The sequence below is a fragment of the Lepisma saccharinum genome, chromosome 14 (assembly GCF_977018435.1).
Source record: "Lepisma saccharinum chromosome 14, izLepSacc3.1, whole genome shotgun sequence".
NCBI lineage: Eukaryota > Metazoa > Arthropoda > Insecta > Zygentoma > Lepismatidae > Lepisma > Lepisma saccharinum.
Genome location: NC_139242.1, coordinates 70,215,631 through 70,238,839, shown reverse-complemented (window position 1 = coordinate 70,238,839; position 23,209 = coordinate 70,215,631). Strand labels below are relative to the sequence as shown.

Below are 23,209 nucleotides of genomic sequence, written 5' to 3'. Positions count from 1 at the left end.
GCGCCTATACTCAATCAGTATTGCTATCAACAAGTAGGCACCTTTCCACAACCGGTAACTAGCGCCTCTTCCGGAAAGTGGCGTAAACTAAACGTTGTCGTGCCGAGGAGAGAAAGTCACGCTTTCATTCTTTTGAGCCTAGGAATCAACCAGCAAGTATGTGCGCACTCCAAGTGACACTGATTAACATCACTTAACTCCTGCATTTACAAGGTCGGATCTGGGAAGCTTGCGTGAAAAGGGACGGGCAGTTTGTTTAAGGAGTTGTTTCTCATTGATAATAATGTGGTTAACGATGTCGCGCCTTCATTCATCGAAGGTCTTGTTTTTGTTAGCAACGCCTTAATTCAGTGTGTCAGGCCTTATCAATAGCGGCAGTCCCTGGTAACAGGAACCAGTAGACATCAAACAAGAGGACTTTTGAGAGAAGAATGACGCGAGTAAGTGCATACCGATGAGGATACACACATTTAAATGATTCATTAAATTTCCTTGCAGAGGGAACAATTAATCCTAGAAGGATTGCAACACGCACAGAATTTGGGTGTGGGGTGCCTTGTGAACGATTATTGTTATTGGTATTTTACAGCGAAAGTTAAAAATAAATGTGTGTTATAATTTCAAAGTATGGAAGTTTAGTGTCGTTCAGTATGATTTACGACCATTATTATCAGTGTTTTTACTACCATACGCAAAGGTTTACCGTACCGGCGCCCTTTTTCATATGCTAGAAGAAAAACAGAAAATATTTTTCAGTGTATCCTATTACTAACTTTCCATCGATGTCGTTTGTGTCACTATGGTAACTTAGGTATACTGGTACCTTCTTTCATAGGCCAAAAGTAATGGCTATTATTGTTATTCAGTGTTTAAGACAGTTGCAGCGTAATCAAGGGTTGTTTCGTGATTTTAGTCTCCATAATTGTTCAGACCCCAGGAAAGACTACTGTTTACACCCCCTTTTTTAAATTTTAAGGTAAGGTTTTTAAATGAGGGATCTTTCTTCGTGTAAAGGGTGCAAAATGGCCATACATGGCGCGAAAATCAATCGAAACACTGCTGCTTCAATTCTGATTAATGTTTATGCATTAAACCTTAACTTTAATATTAGTTCTATCATTAAGTTCATTTGCGTTTTATATCTCCTCTATTACTTCATAGTTTTCTCACGTTGTTGGACTTGAAACTATAAATATCTTATGCTCGTTCAAGGGTTAACGTCCCTATGGACTGAAGCACGCAGGACATACCCACGGGATAAACGGATCTTCTTTTTACTTTCAGAAATAAATTTCCACTTCTTCTGGCCTTCTCGAATAGGCTTCAGTCACGAAAATTGAGCATCGAAGGCGTTTTGGAAAAGCAGTAGGAGCAGGTTAACACAGGTAGTGTGTGGCTCCAGGTGGAATGTCTTATCATCATCAACCCCCAGGGACACGACTCCAACACGCATGTCTTTTTTCAGTGCCGCTGTCCATTCCTTTGGGTGACTGACTGCTGAGCACTTGTGACCGCGAGTTCACAAACACTTCGCATTTTTCTTTTTTTTTTTTTTATTGCTGACAAGAATAAACGCAAATCTATTACTCATCAGTGCAGCGAACGAAAGAAAAGGCAAACAAGTAATCTTGGAAAAAGCACGTCCACACCTTCAACTAATAAAATTTGGCGGCATGAAAGACGTATCGAATACCAGAGAGTATATTTGCAAAACCTATGCGGAAATAGCAACTTTGGGCGTGGCTAAATAGCGATAGCCAATAGCAACGCTTTTCTTACATGACGTACAGGGGCGTACCCAGAAAAAAATCCTTAGAATTGTTTGTCATCGGTCATAACAGCAATATATTTGACCACCTCCGTTTTTTAATGTAGAGCTTTTCAATACCAAAACATTACTTTAGCCTGATAATCATGGTGAAATTGATAGAGTTCGTCCGGGACATCCAACGAACACTATTTGATGGCGTCACGTCTTGGCCGTCTTAAGAATAATAATATTATAATGTTAATATGTTTGCAATTAAATTAGCGCGTGTGCGTTAAATCGAATTATTATTGGAAAGCCTTAATTGTATAAAAGACAATTGAGAACTGTAGTTTTGCGAAATCTTGTGAAGGAGATCTCCAATGAAACTTCCCTACGTCAGAAACATCTCCGACTATCCTTTATGACTCCATCTTGCCTCATAATGATTGGAGCATTCATCATTGCAGTCACAACCATAACCTTTTGTCAAAGACATTACCTCCTGTAATTGTCAATGAATTAACATTATAATAGAAGAATAATGTAGCAAATTCAGATATCACTGGTCGAACAGAGCGTTGAGTTGTGCACTCATGATCTGAGTGTCGGGTTTGAATTCCGGGCGAGGTGTGGTTGCTCTTTTGTGAGGACCCTGCATCGAATCATCATTCACCCTCATTTTCGCGAACAGCCATAAAGTGGCAGAAGGTCATGTTAAATAACAAAACAAATCACACGATATATATATATTTAAATGCGAAGGTAAATTGTACGGACGGGAGAATGTTGCAGTAATTTTGGAATCATTAATAGTAAAATCCAAAAGGAAGGAACGTTGCGACTCGGGATAGAGGTTGCAAGTTATAGGAATTGTAGCTGTTTTCCAATAAGTCTTAACAACGGCAATTAATATAGCGATGATTCCACACAAGGTGACACCTATAACAAGATTAACTGCAGAATTTAATGAACTTTTGTGCATTTTGTATAACTATTTCAAGGTATACATCCGGTAAGTAATGCACAAGAATGTACAGTGGCGGCTATTAGGAGGCGTGGTGGCATTTGCTTCCCACTTTTTGCCCATTTTCCACTAGAACTATGCTAAACCTTATCTGGCAATGGAAACTAAACTGTCCTCCCCCCTCCCCCAGTTTGGCACTTTGCCCCCCCCCCCCCTAGGTCTGGAACCCAAATGCCGTCACTGCGAGTGTAATAAGAAACTTATATGATATTGTATGCGCGCATGAAACATCTTTGTATGTGTGTCTGTCGAAATGACACAAATGATTGAGTTGTACGCACGAAGCATATCGCGATTATGTACCGTAAGTCCAAGCCATACTTGAGCTTTTTAGAACCGAAAGAGAGAGATGTGACAAAACCCGAAATAATCTCCGTGAGAAATCACGACAACGTTTCGTCGAGTGCATACGACATTTCCTGTTGCATCCGCTCCAGTGGGTCACAGTCACCCGTTACTTTTTTGCTCCCTCTGTCGCCTGGAAACACAGCTACACAGACCACTTGGAAGTTTTTCTTCTTGTTTTAGGAACGACCAGCACCATACCAGAGAGCAGGACCATATGCTTCTTGATCTTGACTATACGCTTGTAGCGGTCGGTTCGGTATATTCTCGTTATATCTCTTGTTCATAACTATTTGGACTTCATGTTGCTATTTATTATTCTTCGCTCTTATAATTTCTTCGGTGACATCACCGACAGAGAAGGAATTACAACTAACGTAAAAGCAGGGAAATCTAGGGTGTTCGGAAAAAGCACTTAAGTCAACAAAGCGATTTTTTGTTGCTTTTATTTAAGCCACACTGAATCAATTAAATAAAATATTATAAGCATAATTTTATGTTGGGAATGTGTAATGATTCTTAACAGTGATGATCCAACATGTATATTATGTCTGCAATGTTTCTTATTAAAAGAATTAACTAAAATAACAACCTGCTGTAAAATTTCATTTTTTGGACGTGTTTTTTCCAGAACCCCTAGAATGAAATATGGTTATTTTAATTTTAAAGTTATACATGAACTGAGATGTTGTATTGTGTATTTTGAGTATAATTATCAAACAATTTTTTTTATGTAGTCTGTAAATTAGATATTTGTTTTATGATCTATAACCCTCCAGCCGTGGTCTCCAGTCGGTATGGCTTCTGACTGCGACCGCGGTTCGATTCCCAGGGCGGATGATCTCAAATGATGGCGTTTCACTTGACAGAAACCTGAATAATTTGTGCATTAAAAGCCTTGAACTTAAGACCATTGACACGTTCTTTTCTTGAACACTATTTTTTTTTAAAAAAAAAACACAAGAATATACGAACATGAGTCTCAATAGCATTCCCTAAATTCCTCTCATTCTTCGTTCAGTGTGAAATCCAAGTTTTGATGCATTTAAACTTCTTACAAAGCACTATATTTCCACTGTAATTGGAGAATTTTTCTCTGTTAATTTCAAATAAATAAATATGTTTATTTGTTTGTGCTAAAACATTACTTTTTGCAATTCAAGGTAACAAGTTCTTACAACATTCAATCATAATCAAGACGGGTCACTATTTCGTGATGTCATCAGAACTAGGCTAAAATATTGAGCAAGATATCAATTATATGCTAAGTTACACAGATTACAAAATAGCAACAAGAATTATCAATTTCTCCAAAGGGCGTGTCAATTCTCTGCGAAATAATATTGTAGTTACTTATTTTTCTGTGTGAAATCATGTAAATGGATTATACTTATACTAGTGCCTATATCTATATTAGTGCTACATTCACTAATGCTTCTTTCCTTTGTTGCAGCGCTGGCAGAGAAGGTGGTTTGTCTTGTACGATGATGGCGAGCTGACGTATTCAGTGGACGAGCACGTAAGTGTTTTAAAAATCAAATCACAGACACATTTAATGTTTTTTCTTACTTAGATAATCAGCACGAATTTTTGCGGCATTGCAAGTGTCCAACCCGTAGCGCAGATAAATTATCTTGTATGGAAAATCTAACGTATAACCACTATCTATATCGAACCAAAATATTTGTTGCTTGGCGTTGGACAAACGCACGGCCATTTTTGCTACTTCATCCGAACTGATGTTTTATTAATGACTCATGTGAGGATTTGGAAGAGCAACAACACTTTTCAAGCTTCTTAAAATTACCAACGGTATTATATTTCTAATTCGAACCCCCTCGTACCCTGACTTTGTACTACTCTCCCAAGGAGATTTTGCTTTCGACCTCTTGGATGAATCGTCAGTGATTTATCAACACGTCTCTAAAGTTTTCACAAAGGCTCAATTTATGGATAGTTTGGCTTTAAATTTACCATTACACCCTCCTAAATACGAATTTAAATGTAGAAGATGAAAAATTCTGGATATTCTGGATAAACCTTCGTAAACGCGGTGATGATAGTGAACGATGAAACGGATGTTGGAATAAACACCCAAGCCTTCGTAGCACGTGACGCTGACCACTCTGTTACGCAAACCGACCCTCATGTTGCATCATATTTGTGTTTACCCATATTCACGGTATATACTACGTAGAACAATTATATTTATTATCCGCGTATTTCAGCAATAAGTCAATTTCCAGGATTTCCAAGTCAGTTGAACCTCTGACGGATAATAATGTCAGTTAGTGCCATCCATATGCAGCAGGTACAGGCTCATTGCAAGAAACTCAGAATTTGCAATTCAAAACTTTTAGAAGGGAGCTCGCGACGCTTTGGGAAAATGCCTCGCTGGTGCCTCCATCTCTTCTGGAGAGACCCATCCATTTCTGCCGAGACCTGTTCCCTGTCGGTCGCAAGGGAATGTCACACAACGGTCTCCTTCCCCATGTGACCTTCGAGCAGCGGTTCTTTGGCCCTCGTAGTGCTGGGAGTTCCCAACAGAGGCCTCCACTCATCTTGGAAGCGCGGTGTTTTTCCTCAGAACAACCGGCTCATTATCGGGCAGGGTTAGCAGTGCTCGTCAATTAACCAAATTTCCTGTTTTAGTTTTTTCCCCGGTAAACGGTTTATATATAGTGTCTCCTGTCTAGGTTAATAGTCAATTTGAATTTGTGTTAACTTAATGAAATACACGGAAGAATAAACGAACAAACATTACACAAAGTCTATTAGGGTTAGGTGGGAGAACAGGCTAAACCTCGCCCTTCAAAAGAAAATTTGAATTGTATTTATTGTACTTCGCTTTTCAGCCACTTTGGGCTAATCACGAAATGAGGATGAATGGACAATCACAAACATATATAGACGACACAGCACGAGTCCTACAGGATTATACTGCCTGAGAGTTCAAACGGCAGAGCCTCGTTAGTATCCAAAATGCAATCCAGGGTGTACTAAAGCCCGCATCACACGGAACTGGATTTCCAGTAGGTATGCCCTAGTTGGCGCTGGACTGGCTAGCAATTTGCTAGTTTTCGCCTCACACGATACTTGTCAGCGTACTTGTCGATAGACTTTTGTTCCCATACGAGGGAAGTTGTAATGGCGAGATGTAAACAATGTATCACTTCACACTTTTAAAAGCCGATAACTATTCAACCTAGAGGAATGACGTTTCGTATAAAAAGTTATTAGGTACAAAACAATGGCGCTGCTTAAATACATACTTTACAACGTTTACTGTACACGTATGGAAGAATATTTTAGTTGTTTCAAATGTAAACACCGTGCACTCAGCATAGATGGTGTAAATCAACGCGTCTTTCATGCTGTATACGTTATACATAGCTGGAGTAACACTCGGAAACCACAGACAAAAGCGCTCCTTTGCACACTCACAGATTATCTTCCCATGGCGAAACTTTGCTCTGATAGCCTGTTCGACAGTATCCAGTCAAGGAAAGCAAGTAGCAATTAGAACATGTGTTATTCCTCCAAACCAGTCAAGCAGTCAGCCAGGCGGCCATGATTGCTACCTAGAAAGTTAGTTCAGCGCCAACTAGGGCATTCCTACTAGAGATCCAGTTCCATGTGATAGGGGCTTCATGTGATAGGGGCTTAAGTTTAAGTGAGGTTGACATTTGGGTGTCTTGAGAAAGGGTCACCCCTTACATCCCTCAAAGGTATTTAAAATGCCCAAGTAAGCAAAAAGATACTGTAATATTTATTGACTTTTACCAGTAAGTGTGGATAATCCCGAATTTAATACTTCCACAAGGAGGACGATCATTTCCCCTTCTCCCTTCATGCAGAAAATTAAGTGAAGGCTATCTCGAGACGTAAAAAACTGACAATAATCTTCTATTGTAAATAGGAATGTTTTATAGTTTAATTTTTGTTCATTTATTTTTAACCATGTTAAATAAACTTTATTATCTTGAAAAGCAGATGCACTTAAACACTTAAAATTTAGTTATAACACCACAGAATGGTCTGGAAATTTATTCTGAACATACCTGAAAAGTCTGAAAAAGTCAGGGAATTTGATATTTCAATATGAGTGGGAATCCTGTTCAGGAACTCTCGCTCTTATTTGCACCTTGGGTGCGAGTCGCAAGTCCCAAAGCCACCAATCAGCAACTGAGCCTCTGACGTTATCTCAACCCAGCACCTATCGCTATAACTCCCTCGTTACACTGTTGGTAGGCTCGCTAACAAGACTCAGTGCACGAGAATAATAATAATAATATAATAACCCGTGGCTCTACAGCCCGTAAGGGCATTGGCCTATCTCCCGACTCAATGGCGTAGCGCAGTTTCCTGTGCTCCGCAAGTAAAATGTTGGGGTCCCCTTGGTGAAAAAAAATTATCGAGAATATTATCACGTATATACGAGCCCCGTAACTAGATATTTTGGCGCCCTAGGCAGGATTGTGGTTTGGCGCCCCCCTTCTACCAAGCTCTGATATTTTATTTTACGGAAATGGATCGCAGAGAAAAACATTTCGGGGCAAGTAGAGAATGTCAAAAAGTAAGCATAATGTAAAATATATATCTGTATGCAGGGTAAATCTGTAACTTCGCATCAAACTAATAAATCGAACAGGATTTATGATAGAGATCTTTTCGTGACGTCGTCGAACAGGGAACCTCATGTACAGAGTTGAATGGTGGCATCTATATTCACGTGGTGACCCCCCAAAAGGAAATATCTAGGGTCGCTTCCAGTGGCGGATCCAAGTTACCTCACCTCACCGAGAATCAATTTTAACCTACACTTGCACTGTAGCCTATTATGTAAACAAGATGTAGTAGTACTGTAAACAGGAACCAAGCTGACTTCCATCTTCTACAGATTAGCGTATTGTTTTGCAGGGCTGAAATATATTGTTATTATTGTATGCCGTTGTCATAATGTCGGTCATTGTCATGTCACGGTAAACTGAACGATAAGACGACGAGTAAAGTGCATAAACAGAGACAAAAACGTATTCTCTCAAGGGGTCTCGGGTTCGATCCCCTTTTCAGACATATTGCACAGTGGTTCGGTTCGAAATTTAAACTGAAGTTCCAATTCCGATCAGTCTACCATGAGCATAATGTGGACTTATGTTATTCTCGAACCTGTTATACTTGGTGATGTAAGACAGAATATTAAGAGTCTTCAAAGGTATTAGGCATCCCCAGCTCATTTCATTCCATCCTTGCTGATCCACACTAGAATTGACGAGCTGTATCTTTGCGGGTGAACCCTGCCCAAGCACGGCTGCGCAGTAGCAAGGGGGAGGAGCTACCGGCTGCGCGTCATTATCCTTGCGTTCTGTCCTTGCTGTCGACCACCCAAAGGGCGAGTAGGTGACAACTACATAAACGTATTTCTCTCACACTCTGCGCGGAGTAGCCAAGGCACCCGCAAAGATATAGCTCGTCAACTCTAGGATTCTTCCTTCTATCCCAAAACTCGAGCAAGCATTCTCACAGCTAGGAATTTCCACTTCAAGCACTGTAGATCAGAACATCGTAACACACTGGGAAATAACTGGTTTGACAGAAATGTTGTGTCCACAACATTTCTATATGGAAGAAAAATGAACTTCAAATCCCCAAAATACCCAAATATCATGGTGACATTACTGTATTTGCCGGCGTACAAGACGCACCTTTTCCCTTTAAAAACAGGTCTGAAAAACTTGGTGTGTCTTATCCGCCGATCCTCAGTTTTTATTTTATTTTATTACCTCCATTTCTGGAAATTTTCTCTCTTCTGAGTTAGACGATTTCTTTCTTTCTTCCTTGCGGTGTATGACGAAGAATATTAAAATGTATTCTTTTCTAGTTAGATTGGTAAGTTATTTGTTGAAAGTAGGCCTACATATTACTTTACATTTGCAATTCACTGATAAAACTTTTTCCTCAAAAATGTGTACAAAAAACGTTTGGCAAGTACGGTAACTCGTACGTTGTATACCTTGTGAGACAGAAGAGAGTGTAATGGCCCTTTGGATAAAGGGATAATTGCCCCCTGGGTCCCACCTTCTACCGAGTTTTTGGGCCCCTTTAACACGTAACAGGTTTGAGCAATATGGGAAATTTATCTCAACTCTTATTTGAATATGAAAAGGCTTGGGGCCCTGTTGAAAACATTTGGTGGAAAGTTAAATTTTAAATATCACACGTAAAACTAATACTATTGGTAAAGAGTTTGATTGTTTATTGTGTAGCAATAAGGCGTCGACTGGTTGAGCAACTGAAACATTCTACTGGATTGATACTGTAACTGTAGACAGTTGACAGAATATACGTTTGCCACAAACGGTGTAGCTACGAGACGAGGGATTTTTTTTCCTATCGATGGCCATCTGCGAGCAAGTAAGTTTTAATTCTGCATTTCAGAGGAGGCGGGAGGGCACATGTCAAGTTGCCCGGCACGCTCTGGCTGAGCAGATATTGTTGCATGATGTTACTGGAACTTGTGTAGTAGTTCCTCCATTCATATTGGGGGTTAGGCGTAGAGCTGACAACTCTGCACTGTAAAAAAAAAAAAAAAAAAATGTCAAGAAACAGCAATATAAGGCCATGGATGTTCCCAAGGTAAAATATTCCGGAGGTAAAATAGTCCCCCGTTCGGATCTCCGGCTGGGGACTACTTTGGGAGTTTACAGGATTCTTGTTGGGAAACCTGATGGTAAGAGACCTGTAAGGCCAAGACGAAGATGGAGGGACAACGCTGAGATAGACCTAAGGGAAATCGGTAAGGATGGAAAAGAGTATATAGATCTTGCTCAAGATAGGGAAAGATGGAAGGCCTGTGTTGCTGCAGCCATGAACCTTCGGGTTTAAGAAGGCTAGGGAGTTAGTTAGTTAGATGTTACTGGAAACCAGATTCTGTTTTTTAAATATATTTTTTTTGAATAATTGACTGTATGGGATTTTATAAAATTTCAGGAGCAGAGTGAGGGAGAACATTGCCGGGCCCCTATACCCCGGGGGCCCTCTCGCATTGCGGGGGTTGCGAGGGCGGCCGGTACGCCACTGTCCCGACTGCTAGTCTCCCTCCCACAATCCTACCTAGAGGTGTGCAGATCTTCAACCGGTAATGGGGTGACGTGTGGTCAACACGTCGAACCCCCAGCTGTTACAGGAGATATCCGTGACCGGGTTACGCTACTCACTCGTAGTTCCTCCATTTCCTCACGATGGTGGGTTGCCACCGGCCCTATACACAGGTCGAGATCCCAGAGACAACCCAGGCGGACTCGAACCCATGCTGTCCATGATTCTTAAGTCCTAGACTGGATCATGTTGTTACATTGAATTACTGAAATATACAGTAAAAGGCCTGTTTGTCTTTCTGTGCAAGTTTGTAATGGTAGCGTTAGTTAATGTAAATGCAAAAATGCCAATACAATCGATGATAACTTTTGAAAGATTTCACATGTAAGCAGAAAAGTAACAGTACGTTACTCGAAGTGCTTATATTTGCATTTTTTTTTGTAATTAAAGTCACTTTTGTACCTCTAGGTTAATCACGACGAGTTGACGATAACCTCGAAGCACTAATACTAATAATAAAGTATGTAAGATGAACAATATTTAAATAAGAAAACCGTCCCTTAATGAAACGCTCATCCAACTGATTTTTTTTTACATAGGCACATTTGTCGGGTTCCTTAGTTTCCCAGCCCTACAGTAACAAACTCCCCTACATTTGCTCTTTATTATTATATGATTGATTTGGCAATTGAGATGAATATTATAAAAAAAATATGAATTTTAAATTGCCAAATGAATTAGAAACACGTCAATAAACAAACACAGAACAATAATCACGATAATACGTTCACAAAACACTTTAAATTGTATTATATTTTGCAACAAATCGTTTAACCATGTCAATGAGCATGCACAAATAGAGTGACCAGATATTTCTGCGCGACTTCTTGACAGTCTAATTATCCTGGAAATTATGCAAAATTAAAACTTCCTTTTTATTTTACACTAATTTTGCACAAAAAACTATATTTTGTGACTACATAATATCTATTTTAATATTCTGATGCAATTCTTGAATATTCTAAAGCAAATTTCTTGGTATGTTGATGCATATAATTGGAGGAGAATATTTACACACCAATATTGATCAATATTTTGAACAAATTTTAATTATTGCAATTTTCAGGTATCGGTGGGAATCGGTAAGAGTATCGGCATCGGTATCAGTTCAAAGTGGTATCGGCTCAGCCCTAATCATTATCATTAAATCCCAATGAATTTGAAATATGTTTTGCTTGTTGATGGAATATGAAAATGACACTTGAAATTGTTCATAGGAAATTCTTGAGTCAAGGAGTTAATACTTCAGTTTGTTGACATCTTGACGTTTTCCGTTCTGTGGATTTTAAGGCATTTTTATGTGTAAAATAATGAATGAAATTAAATAGCAAGGAAAAGAGTATATTTGTGGATTTTTGCAAATTGAAAAGAGTATAGAGTATATGAACCTCTAAAAGAGTATAATACTCTTAAAAAGAGTATGTCTGGTCACCCTATGCACAAAGATTTTGTGCAGAAACATTAACATATTTATTTGCAATCTCAGTGACAGTTCAATTGGAAATATTCCACAGAATTCGATCTGCACTTTAAAGTGTTCTAAAATGGTTTCGTTAGAATTTTACCTCATTTCTACCGGCAAATATGTTTTTTTTTTTTTAGTAGTCGTTAGTGATTTTTCGGAAAAGTGTCCTGGCAACTCTGTGTTGGGAGTTACGTGTTGCGAGGCGGTGGAATACGAGTAATAATCACGGAATTTACGGCACGGTTCAATTGTTTTATGGCCGCTTTCGTAGGAAGCTTGCTTTGTGTGAGCACATACCGAGAATGTTAGGTAACATGCTTCGATAGGAATCGTGAGTACGCGTGTAAACCTTCACCCACTGCGAATAAACAGCAAAACTTTGCTGCGACTGTTTAGGACGTTTACAGAACCATTGTAAGTACGCCGTGACGATGGATTCGATGAATTATCGGGTTGCAGGGTTGTTTTTTTTTCCACTCCATAAATGATTTGAAGGGTTATGTCTTGTCCAAGTTTGTTGCAAGGCCATTTCATGCTCCGATATGCTAATCGGGGCTTGACCTACAGTTTAAAAGGGATCCGAATCCACCTAAGCGAGATTTGAACGTTTTTTACATACGTGTTGCAACTGCAAGACACAAATGTTCTCGAACCGGCCTCCGTGGTGGAGTGGTCATCGTGACACGTCATGAAATGAGAAACCTGAGGTTCGAACCCTGAGTAAGACATGTCTTTGTTCCATCATCCTCATCAGGTAGCTCTTATACACACCACAAAAATATATTATACATTAAAACAATATATAATGGCAGTGCAATCAAAAAATAATGCCCTCGTGTTTGTAGTTTCCGATAAAGTAGCATGACTGTGAATGTTTAGGTAGGATGCCATAGAGGTGTCCTTACCCTACAAATATATGCTCTTATTTTTCCTGGCCCGACCCTGTGGCCGAGTGGTTAGCACATCGCGCTGCGACGCCAAGGGTCCCGGGTTCGAATCGCGGTCGAGCTTGGTTGTTTGTGAATGTCCATTCATCAATTTCATCACTCATCCCCATCTTCGCAAATTAGCCAAGAGGCACAAAACGCGAAGTAAAATAAACTAAATCAATTAATCAATCTTATTTTTCTGGATTGAGTGCTTAGAATCATGAGTGTTAGGCTAAAAGAACGAGCTGTCATTGAATTTCTGACGAAAGAGCGGTGCTCGCGTAAAGACTTCCTTCCATATTCTGCTGTTGAAGGCTTATGTGGATGCTGTAGTGGACATTAGCAATGTGCGGCATTGTGTGAAGAAGTTTCAACACAGATAAATGTATTATATACATTTATCTGTGGTTTCAAGGAACAGAAACCGAAATATCAGAAGAGCCGACGACTGGTCGTCCGTTAACACGAGTCACCCATTCTCATTGGCTTTTTTTGTGGGCGTCAAACAATCACCAGCGAGACCTATGTCAGTACGCTTAAAAAAGTGGGCCTCCCTTATCGCACAACACTTTTGCTACCTTGCGTTCTGACGTCAGCAGAGAGTGGTTTTTATTTTTAGGCTAAATGCCTACGTTGTTAGGTTAGGCTAGCTAGGCTTAGTTCTCTTAGCATAAATAATAAATTTGCCGTGTATTTATGCTAATAGAACCAAACCTAACAGACCTAACCTAACAACGTAGGCATTCCTCGTCTGACGTTAGAACACAAGGTAGCAAAAGTGTTGTGCAACAAGGGAGACCCATAAAGAAGCTGGAGGAAGCCATCAGGACATTTCACACATACACGTCTACACACGTTCTTCGCAACCTAGGCGATAGCCTCATTCGCCTTATTTCCCAGATTTGGCCCCTTCAGATTTCTATCTGTGTGGCCCTCAGCCTACGTGGTTTCAGAACCAACAACTTGGAAGAGGTTAAATCGGCTGTAAAGCCGTGGATGTGAAAGCTTCCTCAAGAATTTTGCCAAACTGGATTTCAGACATAAGTTCGAAGATGGCGTAAATGTGTTGAACGTAATAGTGACCATGTTGAACTGTTTTTTCGTGTACAGGACACTTCTGGCTACAATCGGTGTAAGGTTTTCTATTTACTAACCCGGTCTGGAAAATCTCCTAAACGGCTGTGGGTTCGACGTGCTGACCCCACGTCACCCATTATTGGTTGAAAATCCACACCCAGACCCGTAGCCAGGATTTTATTTCGGGAGGGGCTCATCCCTTTATCAGCAGCCGCCATCTAAATGTGGTAAAAGGTTGGTGTACGAGCTCTGAAGATGAATTTCTCAGTATATTACAAATTATTATGCAAGATGTTTAATTCTGATAAGGAAGTAAAATTAATTATCACTATACACTATTTAAATTAGATATTGTGGGATTTCGGGGGGGGGGACCTCAGCCCCCTTAGCCCTCCCCCTGGCTTCGTGCCTGTCCACACCTCTGGGTAGGATTGTGGGAGGGAGACTGGCAGTCGGGTCGTGAGATACGCCAAGGCCCTTCCAAGGCTGTAGAGCCACGGGTTGTTATTTTATTATTATTATCAGTATTAAAGTATTGGTAATGTAAGAGGTATTACTTTTTGATTGTCCTAGTATAATATTAAACTTTTGAAGGACATCAAAACAAATTATAGAAAACATGACAGTGGTGTACAAACAGTATCTGGCATCCCTAATAATTGTACGTAAATTGTCGTGAATCAAATATATCGAATCGTATTCTTGCTTTTGTTTGCCACTTTCTGATCACGTTATGGGAAAAATGGGCACAGAATATTGAAGATGAAAGCTATGAATAGAAGATACGGGAGACTACAGGAAGCTGGTTACAAGCAGAATAACAGTTGATGATGATAGAAGCCATATCTCTACTTTGTTAGTTTTGTTTCCATTTCTTCGTTTTTTTATACGTTATGCCATGTGCAAGTCCGCTATTTGTTGTAGGTTCCTTACCTATACGGTATTGAAACTGTAGGGTCACTGACAGTGAGAACACCCACTAATTAGCGCGTTCGTTACGTCTGAAACAAACATCAATACGAAAGTTACTAGCGCCGCCAAGTGGATGGTTTGAATTTGAACACAACCACGAAGCCGTGGGACATTTCTAGTGCTATTTGGTTTACATAACGGTCCGTTCTATTTAGTGCATAATTAATTTGTATTTTTTTTCACTAGCCGACCACCGTGGCGGAGTGGTTAGCACAGCGTGCTACGACGCCAGGGGTTCCGGGTTCGAATCATCTGGACATGGGTGTTCATGGTGAGCGTCCCTTCATCAATGTCATCCTATCATAACTCATCCTCATCTTCGCGATTACGCAAAAGTGACAGAAAGGTGAAGTACAATAAAATAAACCAATTCAATCAATCAAGTTTCATCAATAGCTTGATCCTCTTAAACAATTTCTGGCGACGCTCATGGTGAGATCAAATAGATAAATGTAATCTCTGAGCCATTTTAATGATTGTAATGTTGAATTTACTAGGTCCTGTGGGATGCTCAGTATCTATTTTTAATACATTGAAATTGTTTATTATCACTGGGATGTTTCGGTCCTTGACTTAACCAAGGCGTTTGATCCTTTCAGCCGGACACCGTCCCGCAGGCGAGCATCGACATGAACAAGGTGCTGGAGGTGACGGACGCCGAGGAGGTGACGGGCAACACCTTCAGCCTGGCCATCACGGCTCCCGACAGGGTGCATTTCGTCAAGGGCACCTGCCGCGAGGAGTCGCGCTGGTGGGGGGAGGTGCTTTCCGTCTTTCCCAGGAGCAAGGTAAGTTTCGAAAATACCTGTATACTAGTTTCTGACAATATCAAAATGAATGCTATTTTTAATGTAAGGATTGTACACTTTTCAGGGAAGAATTGGATAATTACTTTCTCAGTATGGGCCGATATAGGCATATCAGATCCAATACTTAGCCGATATTTCCATAAATAGCCTGTAACTGAGTGGATAAATGTGCCATTCTGTTGTCGGTTTCATGTAGGCCTATTTGAAGTTTTAATTCATGTACTCCTGGATTCCTTAAAAATAATTTCTAAATATACATTTTACCAAGCAAAACGTATTGCAGTCACCTGGTTAAGTACAGTCACCGGCAATAAAAATGGGACACCTATATCCTAAAATACTCGCTTCCCTGCAACGCGTTATGTGTGTTGCATAACTTGGCGGTGGTAGAAGTTGCCATTGAAAATTTGCTATTTAAATTAACTTATCGCCTCAGAGTTAGGCAACACACACAACGCGCCTTGCATGGAAGCGAGTATATCAGCATATAGATGTCCTATTTTTATTGCCGTTGACTCTACATTAATTAAGGAAGAGAACGAACCACTCAGGTTCATCGTGGAATATTTGTTGTTTTATATCGAATCGGTAGAATGTCGTTTATCTGTTAAGGTAGTAGGTCCTTTATCCTTTATCTTTATTTCGAACATTTACGTTCCTACGGTCTACATGCAAGTGGAAGTAATTCTTGAAATAAAAGCTATACATTTTATAGCCATATTTTAACTTGTATACTTTAAATTATATATGTAGCATTAAATGTGATAAATTTAGATAAAAAAGGAGACAAAATTAATACAAATGAATAAAGAAAGAAGATCAATAACGAAGATTAATTGTTCAGTGCTACTCTTTTATCTTTAAGAAATGAATACTGATCTTATTAGCAAATTCTAATTTGTAGTGTTTTCATGTCTTGTTACGATTACCTAGGTATATTTCTAATAACATGAATAAAAAGAGTGGAAAGAGTAACATCGTAACATTCTTGGCAGCCATATACAGAGCATTCCCTGACATTCGCTACGAGACTCGGCGGCAAGCGGCCCGGCATCAGCGCTTGTCTTTCCCGGTGAACGGGTCCGCGACAGTCGCTTATATTAAACCTCGTAAATAATTTTAGAGTAACAGGGTCAGTTCTGAATAACAGTGGAAAGAAAAATGGGGAAATAAAGTATACAGAGACAATCCGCACACCATCCGTGAGTTAAAAGAGAGTATTGTACGAAAAATCGGGAGAATTACAGTAGACGAACTTGCACGTGTAAATGCCAATTTCCTTGGGAGATGCCAGGAATGTGTTGCAGCAGAGGGACATTATTTTCAACACCTTCTGTAATCAAGGTTAGTACACAATATGAAAACTGTAATTTTAATAGCCAACTCTAGCGACTGTCGCTAACCCGTTCACCGGGAAAGACAAGCACTGATGCCGGGCAGCTTGCCGCCGAGTCTCGTAGCGAATGTCTGGGAATGCTCTGTAGAAATGGTCAATATCGGCATAAAAGCAATGTTGTTACCCGTTTCTGAAAACCTAGTTATTTATTTTGCTTTGATTTTACCGTCGTGGAGCGTACTTTGATGATAAATATTCTTTTTGTGCGCCTGTTTTAGTGATTTTAGAGCTAAACTGCATGCTTAGAGCTTAGACTTGCGTGGCAGTGAGCATTTTACACTTCATCAATGATTTTAAACTGTTTTGTAATAACTCAGTCGGCACGAAAATATGCTTAAGCGTAACGTATCAAGCTCCGCCAGGGGTCTCTGGTTCGAATCCCGGCCTGGGCATGGATGTTTGTGAGTGTCCATTCATCAATTTCATCATATCATCACTCATCCCAGTCTTCGCAGATTAGCCAAAAGCGGCACAAAAAGTGAAGTAAAATAAAGCAAATCAATCAATCGATCTCCCATTTTCCAGAAATAAATTTATAAGGCCAGCAGTTCTCACGTGATTGATTTTTGATTGTTTTTCTTTTATGTTACTAGCACATCAACACATACTTTTTTTGTCCGTCTCCGAGCCTAAGGATAAAATCTTCATACCTTGAGTTAAAAACTGATACTGTAAAGGGGCAGAAGAACACAACCCCACAGATCGTGGGTCCAGGCGCCAGAGCCTCGTTACCCTGCAGTATTGCAGTTAGTGGGGTTGACTTGTGCGTGCCTTCAGCAATGATCACCCCTTACACCCTGTATATTTCTGTTCTTATCCTACCTAAAAACTGCAAGTTCATGCTTGATTCATGCCCAGGCATTTAAATGTATACGTTAAATATAGCGCAACTAGTGGCATGCCCAAGATTTTGGAAAGGAAGGGATTACGCATACCTTATTTTTTAATTAGTCAGCCCTCATTTTGCCATCTTTTCCTGCTTTTGACGTTCTTTTATTTAGGAATACCAGGCCAAAAGGGGACGGGAGTTATGGCCCCACCAACCCCACCTTGGGCACGCCACTGAGCGCAACAGCTGACGTCACAAACAGATTTTGAACATCTAATTAGAAAAGAGCAAGGTCCATCCATCTACATACAGCTGATGGGACTAGCGTAGGATTGTTGATCACTTCTAAAAACGAGATCAAGTAGGTGTTGAAACGCTCGTTGCAGTTTGGCAACATCGCTTGGCGAACAGATCGCATGACAGGAAAATCAAATTAAAGGGTCCCTGTCCCACTTGGAAACGTCTCAACCTCTTCGTCATTTTCAGACCGCAGCACAACGGCATAGTGCATAGTCATGGAATAATTTCGCCACTTGTTCTTTGAAAAGTTTAATCTATAAAACAGCTTGATGCATGAAGCAAATTGAAGTTGAGCGTCAGGCGCCCAGTACTCATACTTAACTCATTGGCTTCGAGGCAGCCAATTACAAGGCTTTTCGGTCAAATAGGCGTATCGATTGTGTCATTCATTTCTGAAATGCTTCACGAAAGAGGCACGTTAGCATCGACATCTGTGTTTATTTTTGTTTCTAATTTCTGAATGGGCATGACTATCATATCAAGTTTTTCGTGAATAGGTATGCCGTTCAGTACAGTGTTCGGAAGGGTTAATACCATGATATTTAATACATCATGTAGATGAAAAGTTCGTAGCCCTTGTAAGTTTGTGAGTCAACATTCATTTTCGATGCGATTACAAATATTTTAAAGAGCAAGAAAGTGCGTGAAAATTGTATGATATTCCTAGAAATAATAATGTATGTTATTTGGTCCATTTTATAAATTTAATTTCGAAGTATTATTTTTGAACTCTAACGTAGAAAACAATATGTGCATATTGAAAATTTTGTAGCTTTCTCTTTGTCTTTACTTCCAAAACATACGTCTCCCAAATAGTTCCTTATATCACTTAAATTTGGGAAAGGCTGCTGCCCCATCAACCCCCGTCCCCTTGGTTCAGCAAACTGTATATGATAGAGGAAGTGCCTTTGCTTAAAAGACCATTGGCATCCATTGTTCAAGACGCCGTTGCTCAGTTTTATGTTGTTCTTCAGAATACTATAGAAGATCTCAATACATGTTAAATGTTTTTTGCCTTTCTTTCTTGATATATTACCTTTTTTGCTCTCTAGCTGAAACTGAGTACTTGTATGTTCTACTTACAAACCCATGACGCCATTGCCCGTAGACCAATGACCGTTCACTAGCAGTTATGGACTCTCCTGTATGTATTCCGCACTGGTAGTAAAGACCATTAAGCGCCGTGGGTATTCAGGACGTAATTATGGAAACTGAGAGCAAGATGTGCAGTAGATTCATAATTTCAATTCTTAACGAAGAAAGTTGGCAGTGAATGAACCTATATATGCAAATTTCGCTGAGGAGCTTTCATTTGTTAAGAAACTCTCCTTAACTGCTGGCAATTATACGTGTTTTGCCTTTAATGGTGCTGTTAGATGGCGCCTCTGTATCATTGCCCTTACCAAACGATCCTCATTTCTTCTGCAGAAAGTTTCACACCTGACCTGAATTAACACCGGTGAGCCCTTGAGAAACTGATGCCTGTTGACTATTGTTGTGGCGCAGTTAACAATACGCACAGATCTTCTCTGCCATTGTAGGAGTCGGAAGGGTTTTGAATGCAGGTCTTGTGGAAGGGGGAGGGGAAGGAAGGATTTATTGGAAGAAAAGTCGACATTTACGATCTCTCGGAAAGGAAGAGATGGGATTATTACAACCTCAACATTGAAAGAGAAATGTAGGTTACTCGAGGTGGTTCTGTGTTAAGAGCTGTCCTTTTATCAGTATCTCTCGAGATTTGTTTTGTGTTGGTTGTGGTGTGCTTGTTCAGTGTGAAGTGGGTGTCAGTTTTCTGCATATATCCTTAAAACCTATTGGAAGAGGATTATATAAGAGGAAGAAGGCTTCAAAATCCACAACGGAGGTAAGTTCTACTCGTATTTCGAACAGTTTACAACCATAAACAAAACAGATGCGCAGGCCTTAACTAAGTATAAGGCTGTTGAGTATACAGTCTGCTAATAGATGGCTCTGCCAAGCGATATGTAATGTTTCGTTCTTTGAAGTTTTGTGCAGTAATAACCCTATAAAGCCACCGAAGTTCCCGGGTTCGAATCCTGGCCTGGGCATGGGTGTTATTTGTAATTGTCCCTTAATCAATTTAATCATAGTCGTCACTTATTCTTACAATTGTGTCAATCCTACTTAACAAACCGCAAACAGTACTTCACGTTTCAGGGAAATACTTCCGATGAATTTGAAGCTACATCCGGAGTTCCCCAAGGCTCTAACTTTGGTCCCTTATTCTTCCTCATGTACATACCTAAATGATATTCATGAACATCTGAATCGATCGGACATTTTACTTTTTGCGGACGATTTAAAAATATACAAAAGAATTTGCAGTTACAGTGACTGCACCGAGTTACAAGCGGACATAAACAGTATTTTGGAATGGTGCGAAAGCAACAAACTAATCTTAAATAGCGAAAAATGTTACCAAATGTCATATACTCGAAACACTACATCAATAAAATGCGAATATTGCATAAATAAACAAACATTTAAACGGGTAGACACAATCAAAGATCTAGGAGTTCTGTTTGATTTTAAACTTACATTTCACGGGCACGTTAACTTCATAACCAACGAGGCTTACAGACTTCTGGGATTTATAACGCGTACATGCAAAGAGTTCAAAAATCTCGGAAGCTTAATGATGTTCTATAATGCTTACGCTAGAGCGAGGATTGAATATGCAAGCATAGTGTGGCACCCTCAAACACAGCAAGATATAAGCAATATAGAACAAATTCAAAGGAAATTCTTAAAGACACCTAAAGTACAAACTAGATGGTATTTACCCTCAAATGGAATCCCGTGAGAGCCTTCTCAGATATTTTAACCTAACAGCTCTCAACAACAGACGCATCATGCATCAAGTCATTTTCCTCCACAAAATTTTAAATAATCTCATTGAAGCTCCTTTCGCCCTGTCACAGCTAGACGTCTACGTCCCCTCAAGCAAATTACGACCAAAAAGGCAAATCTACAGCCTACGTCGTAATAGAACCAACGCTCTGGCAATATCCCCAATTTGGAATATTTGTAAAACATTTAATGATACCATCAAAAGTTAAAACAGTGTGGACTTATTTTGCCCGACCGCAATTTTGAAAAGGAATATACTAAAATTACATAAATTACGATAGAACCTAAGACTCGTATGTTTGCTAAATGTTTTCTGTCTATATACTACGTTGATCTGTGAAATTAATCAATAATGTTATCACAAAATTATTGTATAATGAACGCCATAAATGGGTAATATACCTGTTGCGTTCAATTTCTTACATAAATAAATAAAAAGTTGCAGAAAAGCGACACTAAATAACAAAGATATACAAATAATACTATTAAGTTTGTTTTCGATTTTAGCCCAGATAGCAGGACTGTTCTGAAACTGGGTCATCAAACAATATCGCATACTTGTGGTTTGAAAGCTTTCTGAGGTTCTCCAATCCATGGAGTTTTTCTCTTTTTTAAATGTAAATGTGTGGCGCTTGTACCAATGTCGTCGGAACTAAATGGATTTCTGCTGGTGTATTATTAACATTACATGAAGTCAGTATAAAAGTGGGACGCAGACACTAGAGAAGGCTGTTCATTCAGAAACGGCCCATGATTGGAATCAACTTAATTCTTGCAGATTCTTGAGATTTATCGTATCCGCTGTCCCTTCCGAATATCTTGACGACTCGCGTGCCATTTGTTAACCATTGTCTAGTATAATTTAATATTCATTCTAGTTTTTGGACTTTTAACCACTGTTATTTTTTAAAGAGATTTACCTACGTTTCGGAGGCCGAATCTGCCTGTCTTCAGGGTAGCGTGTAGTCTGTTAGATCATATAAATGGTCTATAAATTGTTGCCTTGGAGGATTATTCTTGGTGGCCTAGGTCTATGATCTAACAGACTACACGCTATACCCTGAAAACGGAGGCAGATTCGGCCTCCGAAACGTAGGTAAATCTCTTTAAAAAATAACAGTGGTTAAAAGTGCAAAAACTAGAATGAATAAATCACCACTGATTAGCTATAATTTAATAGCTTTAAGCAATTAATTAAGTTCGTTGTTAACCCGCGGTAATTTTACGCACGGAAAAAGGCCCCAGAAAACATTTCTTGAGTTCGGTACACATGTGGTTTCGTGGTTGTTCATTGCAAACGTATCATGGTGAATAAACTGTAGACGAAGTTGTGTTTTGTGCGGCTAATACGTGCTTACACAGTGAGCTAGGAAATTTGCTTCCTTCTTCATGCCGTCTATGTAAATCCGCTGGGTTTTCATTAGCTCATTTGCCGCTTAGAATCCAACACAAGACTAAAACTATATCAATGTCGTCCGGGTAAAAGACTACGCAGTTGTTGATAGGACGAAGGTTCGCATGCGCACCTTGCATTTATTGCTTCTCTGGGGGGCCGTGACCCATCCGAGCTCCTCTTTTAGAGTCGCAACGGATTACGGCTGAATTTCTCAAATCACTGTCGTGATTTCGGTCTGTTTTAAGAAAAAAAAATCCAGGCTTCTATGTTAGTGTAGAGAGTGGGCCTCCCGATAGCGTAGTAGTTCTAATTCTGTTGCATTGTAATCAAAGGGTCTCTGGTTTAGTCTCTGGTGGAGGCACATTGTGTAGTAGTTCGAATCCTGTTTTACACTCTAGGTCCAGTTGCAGTTAACCTTTATGAGTATGTAAGTCGACGGAAAAGAAAAAAACTTGTCTAGCAAGTTTCAAGTTGTTTGTATGTTCTAAATTTTTCAATGCTGATGACTCTAAAATATGTATATTAACATAAATAATAATAATAACTCGTGGCGCAACAGCCCTAGGGCCTACCTACCGACTGCCGGCCTTAGTCCCTCCATATTAACATAAAGAGGGTGCAAAATTATCTCCTCCTTGTTTTATGTACTGGACACAACCTTTACTTTAATGAATTTCGCATATCGTTACCTTTTAATCAACCGTTTGCGTGTCTGAATGCCATTAATTAAGGTCAACCTTTTCGTGGGAGATTCCCTCAGTTGTGGAATCATTGGATAAGAACGTTGAGAAGTGTGCGAAATGTGTGGCATATTACAACAATGTGGGAATCGTGAGTTGATTGTTGACACAATATTCTGACAGTGTAAATACGTAATTTACGTCCTGT

At 39.7% G+C, this 23,209-nt stretch overlaps 1 protein-coding gene across 1 annotated transcript in view; it reads left to right on the top strand.

Annotated features, from left to right (window-relative positions):
* The window catches only part of osp (myosin phosphatase Rho interacting protein outspread), a 209,938-nt gene that overhangs the window by 111,062 nt on the left and 75,667 nt on the right, over positions 1 to 23,209 (top strand). The window contains exons 3-4 of the mRNA XM_083134807.1: positions 4,573 to 4,638; positions 15,320 to 15,508. Of these exons, the coding sequence (XP_082990933.1) occupies positions 4,573 to 4,638; positions 15,320 to 15,508 (255 nt within the window). The remainder of the gene's footprint in view (positions 1 to 4,572; positions 4,639 to 15,319; positions 15,509 to 23,209) is intronic.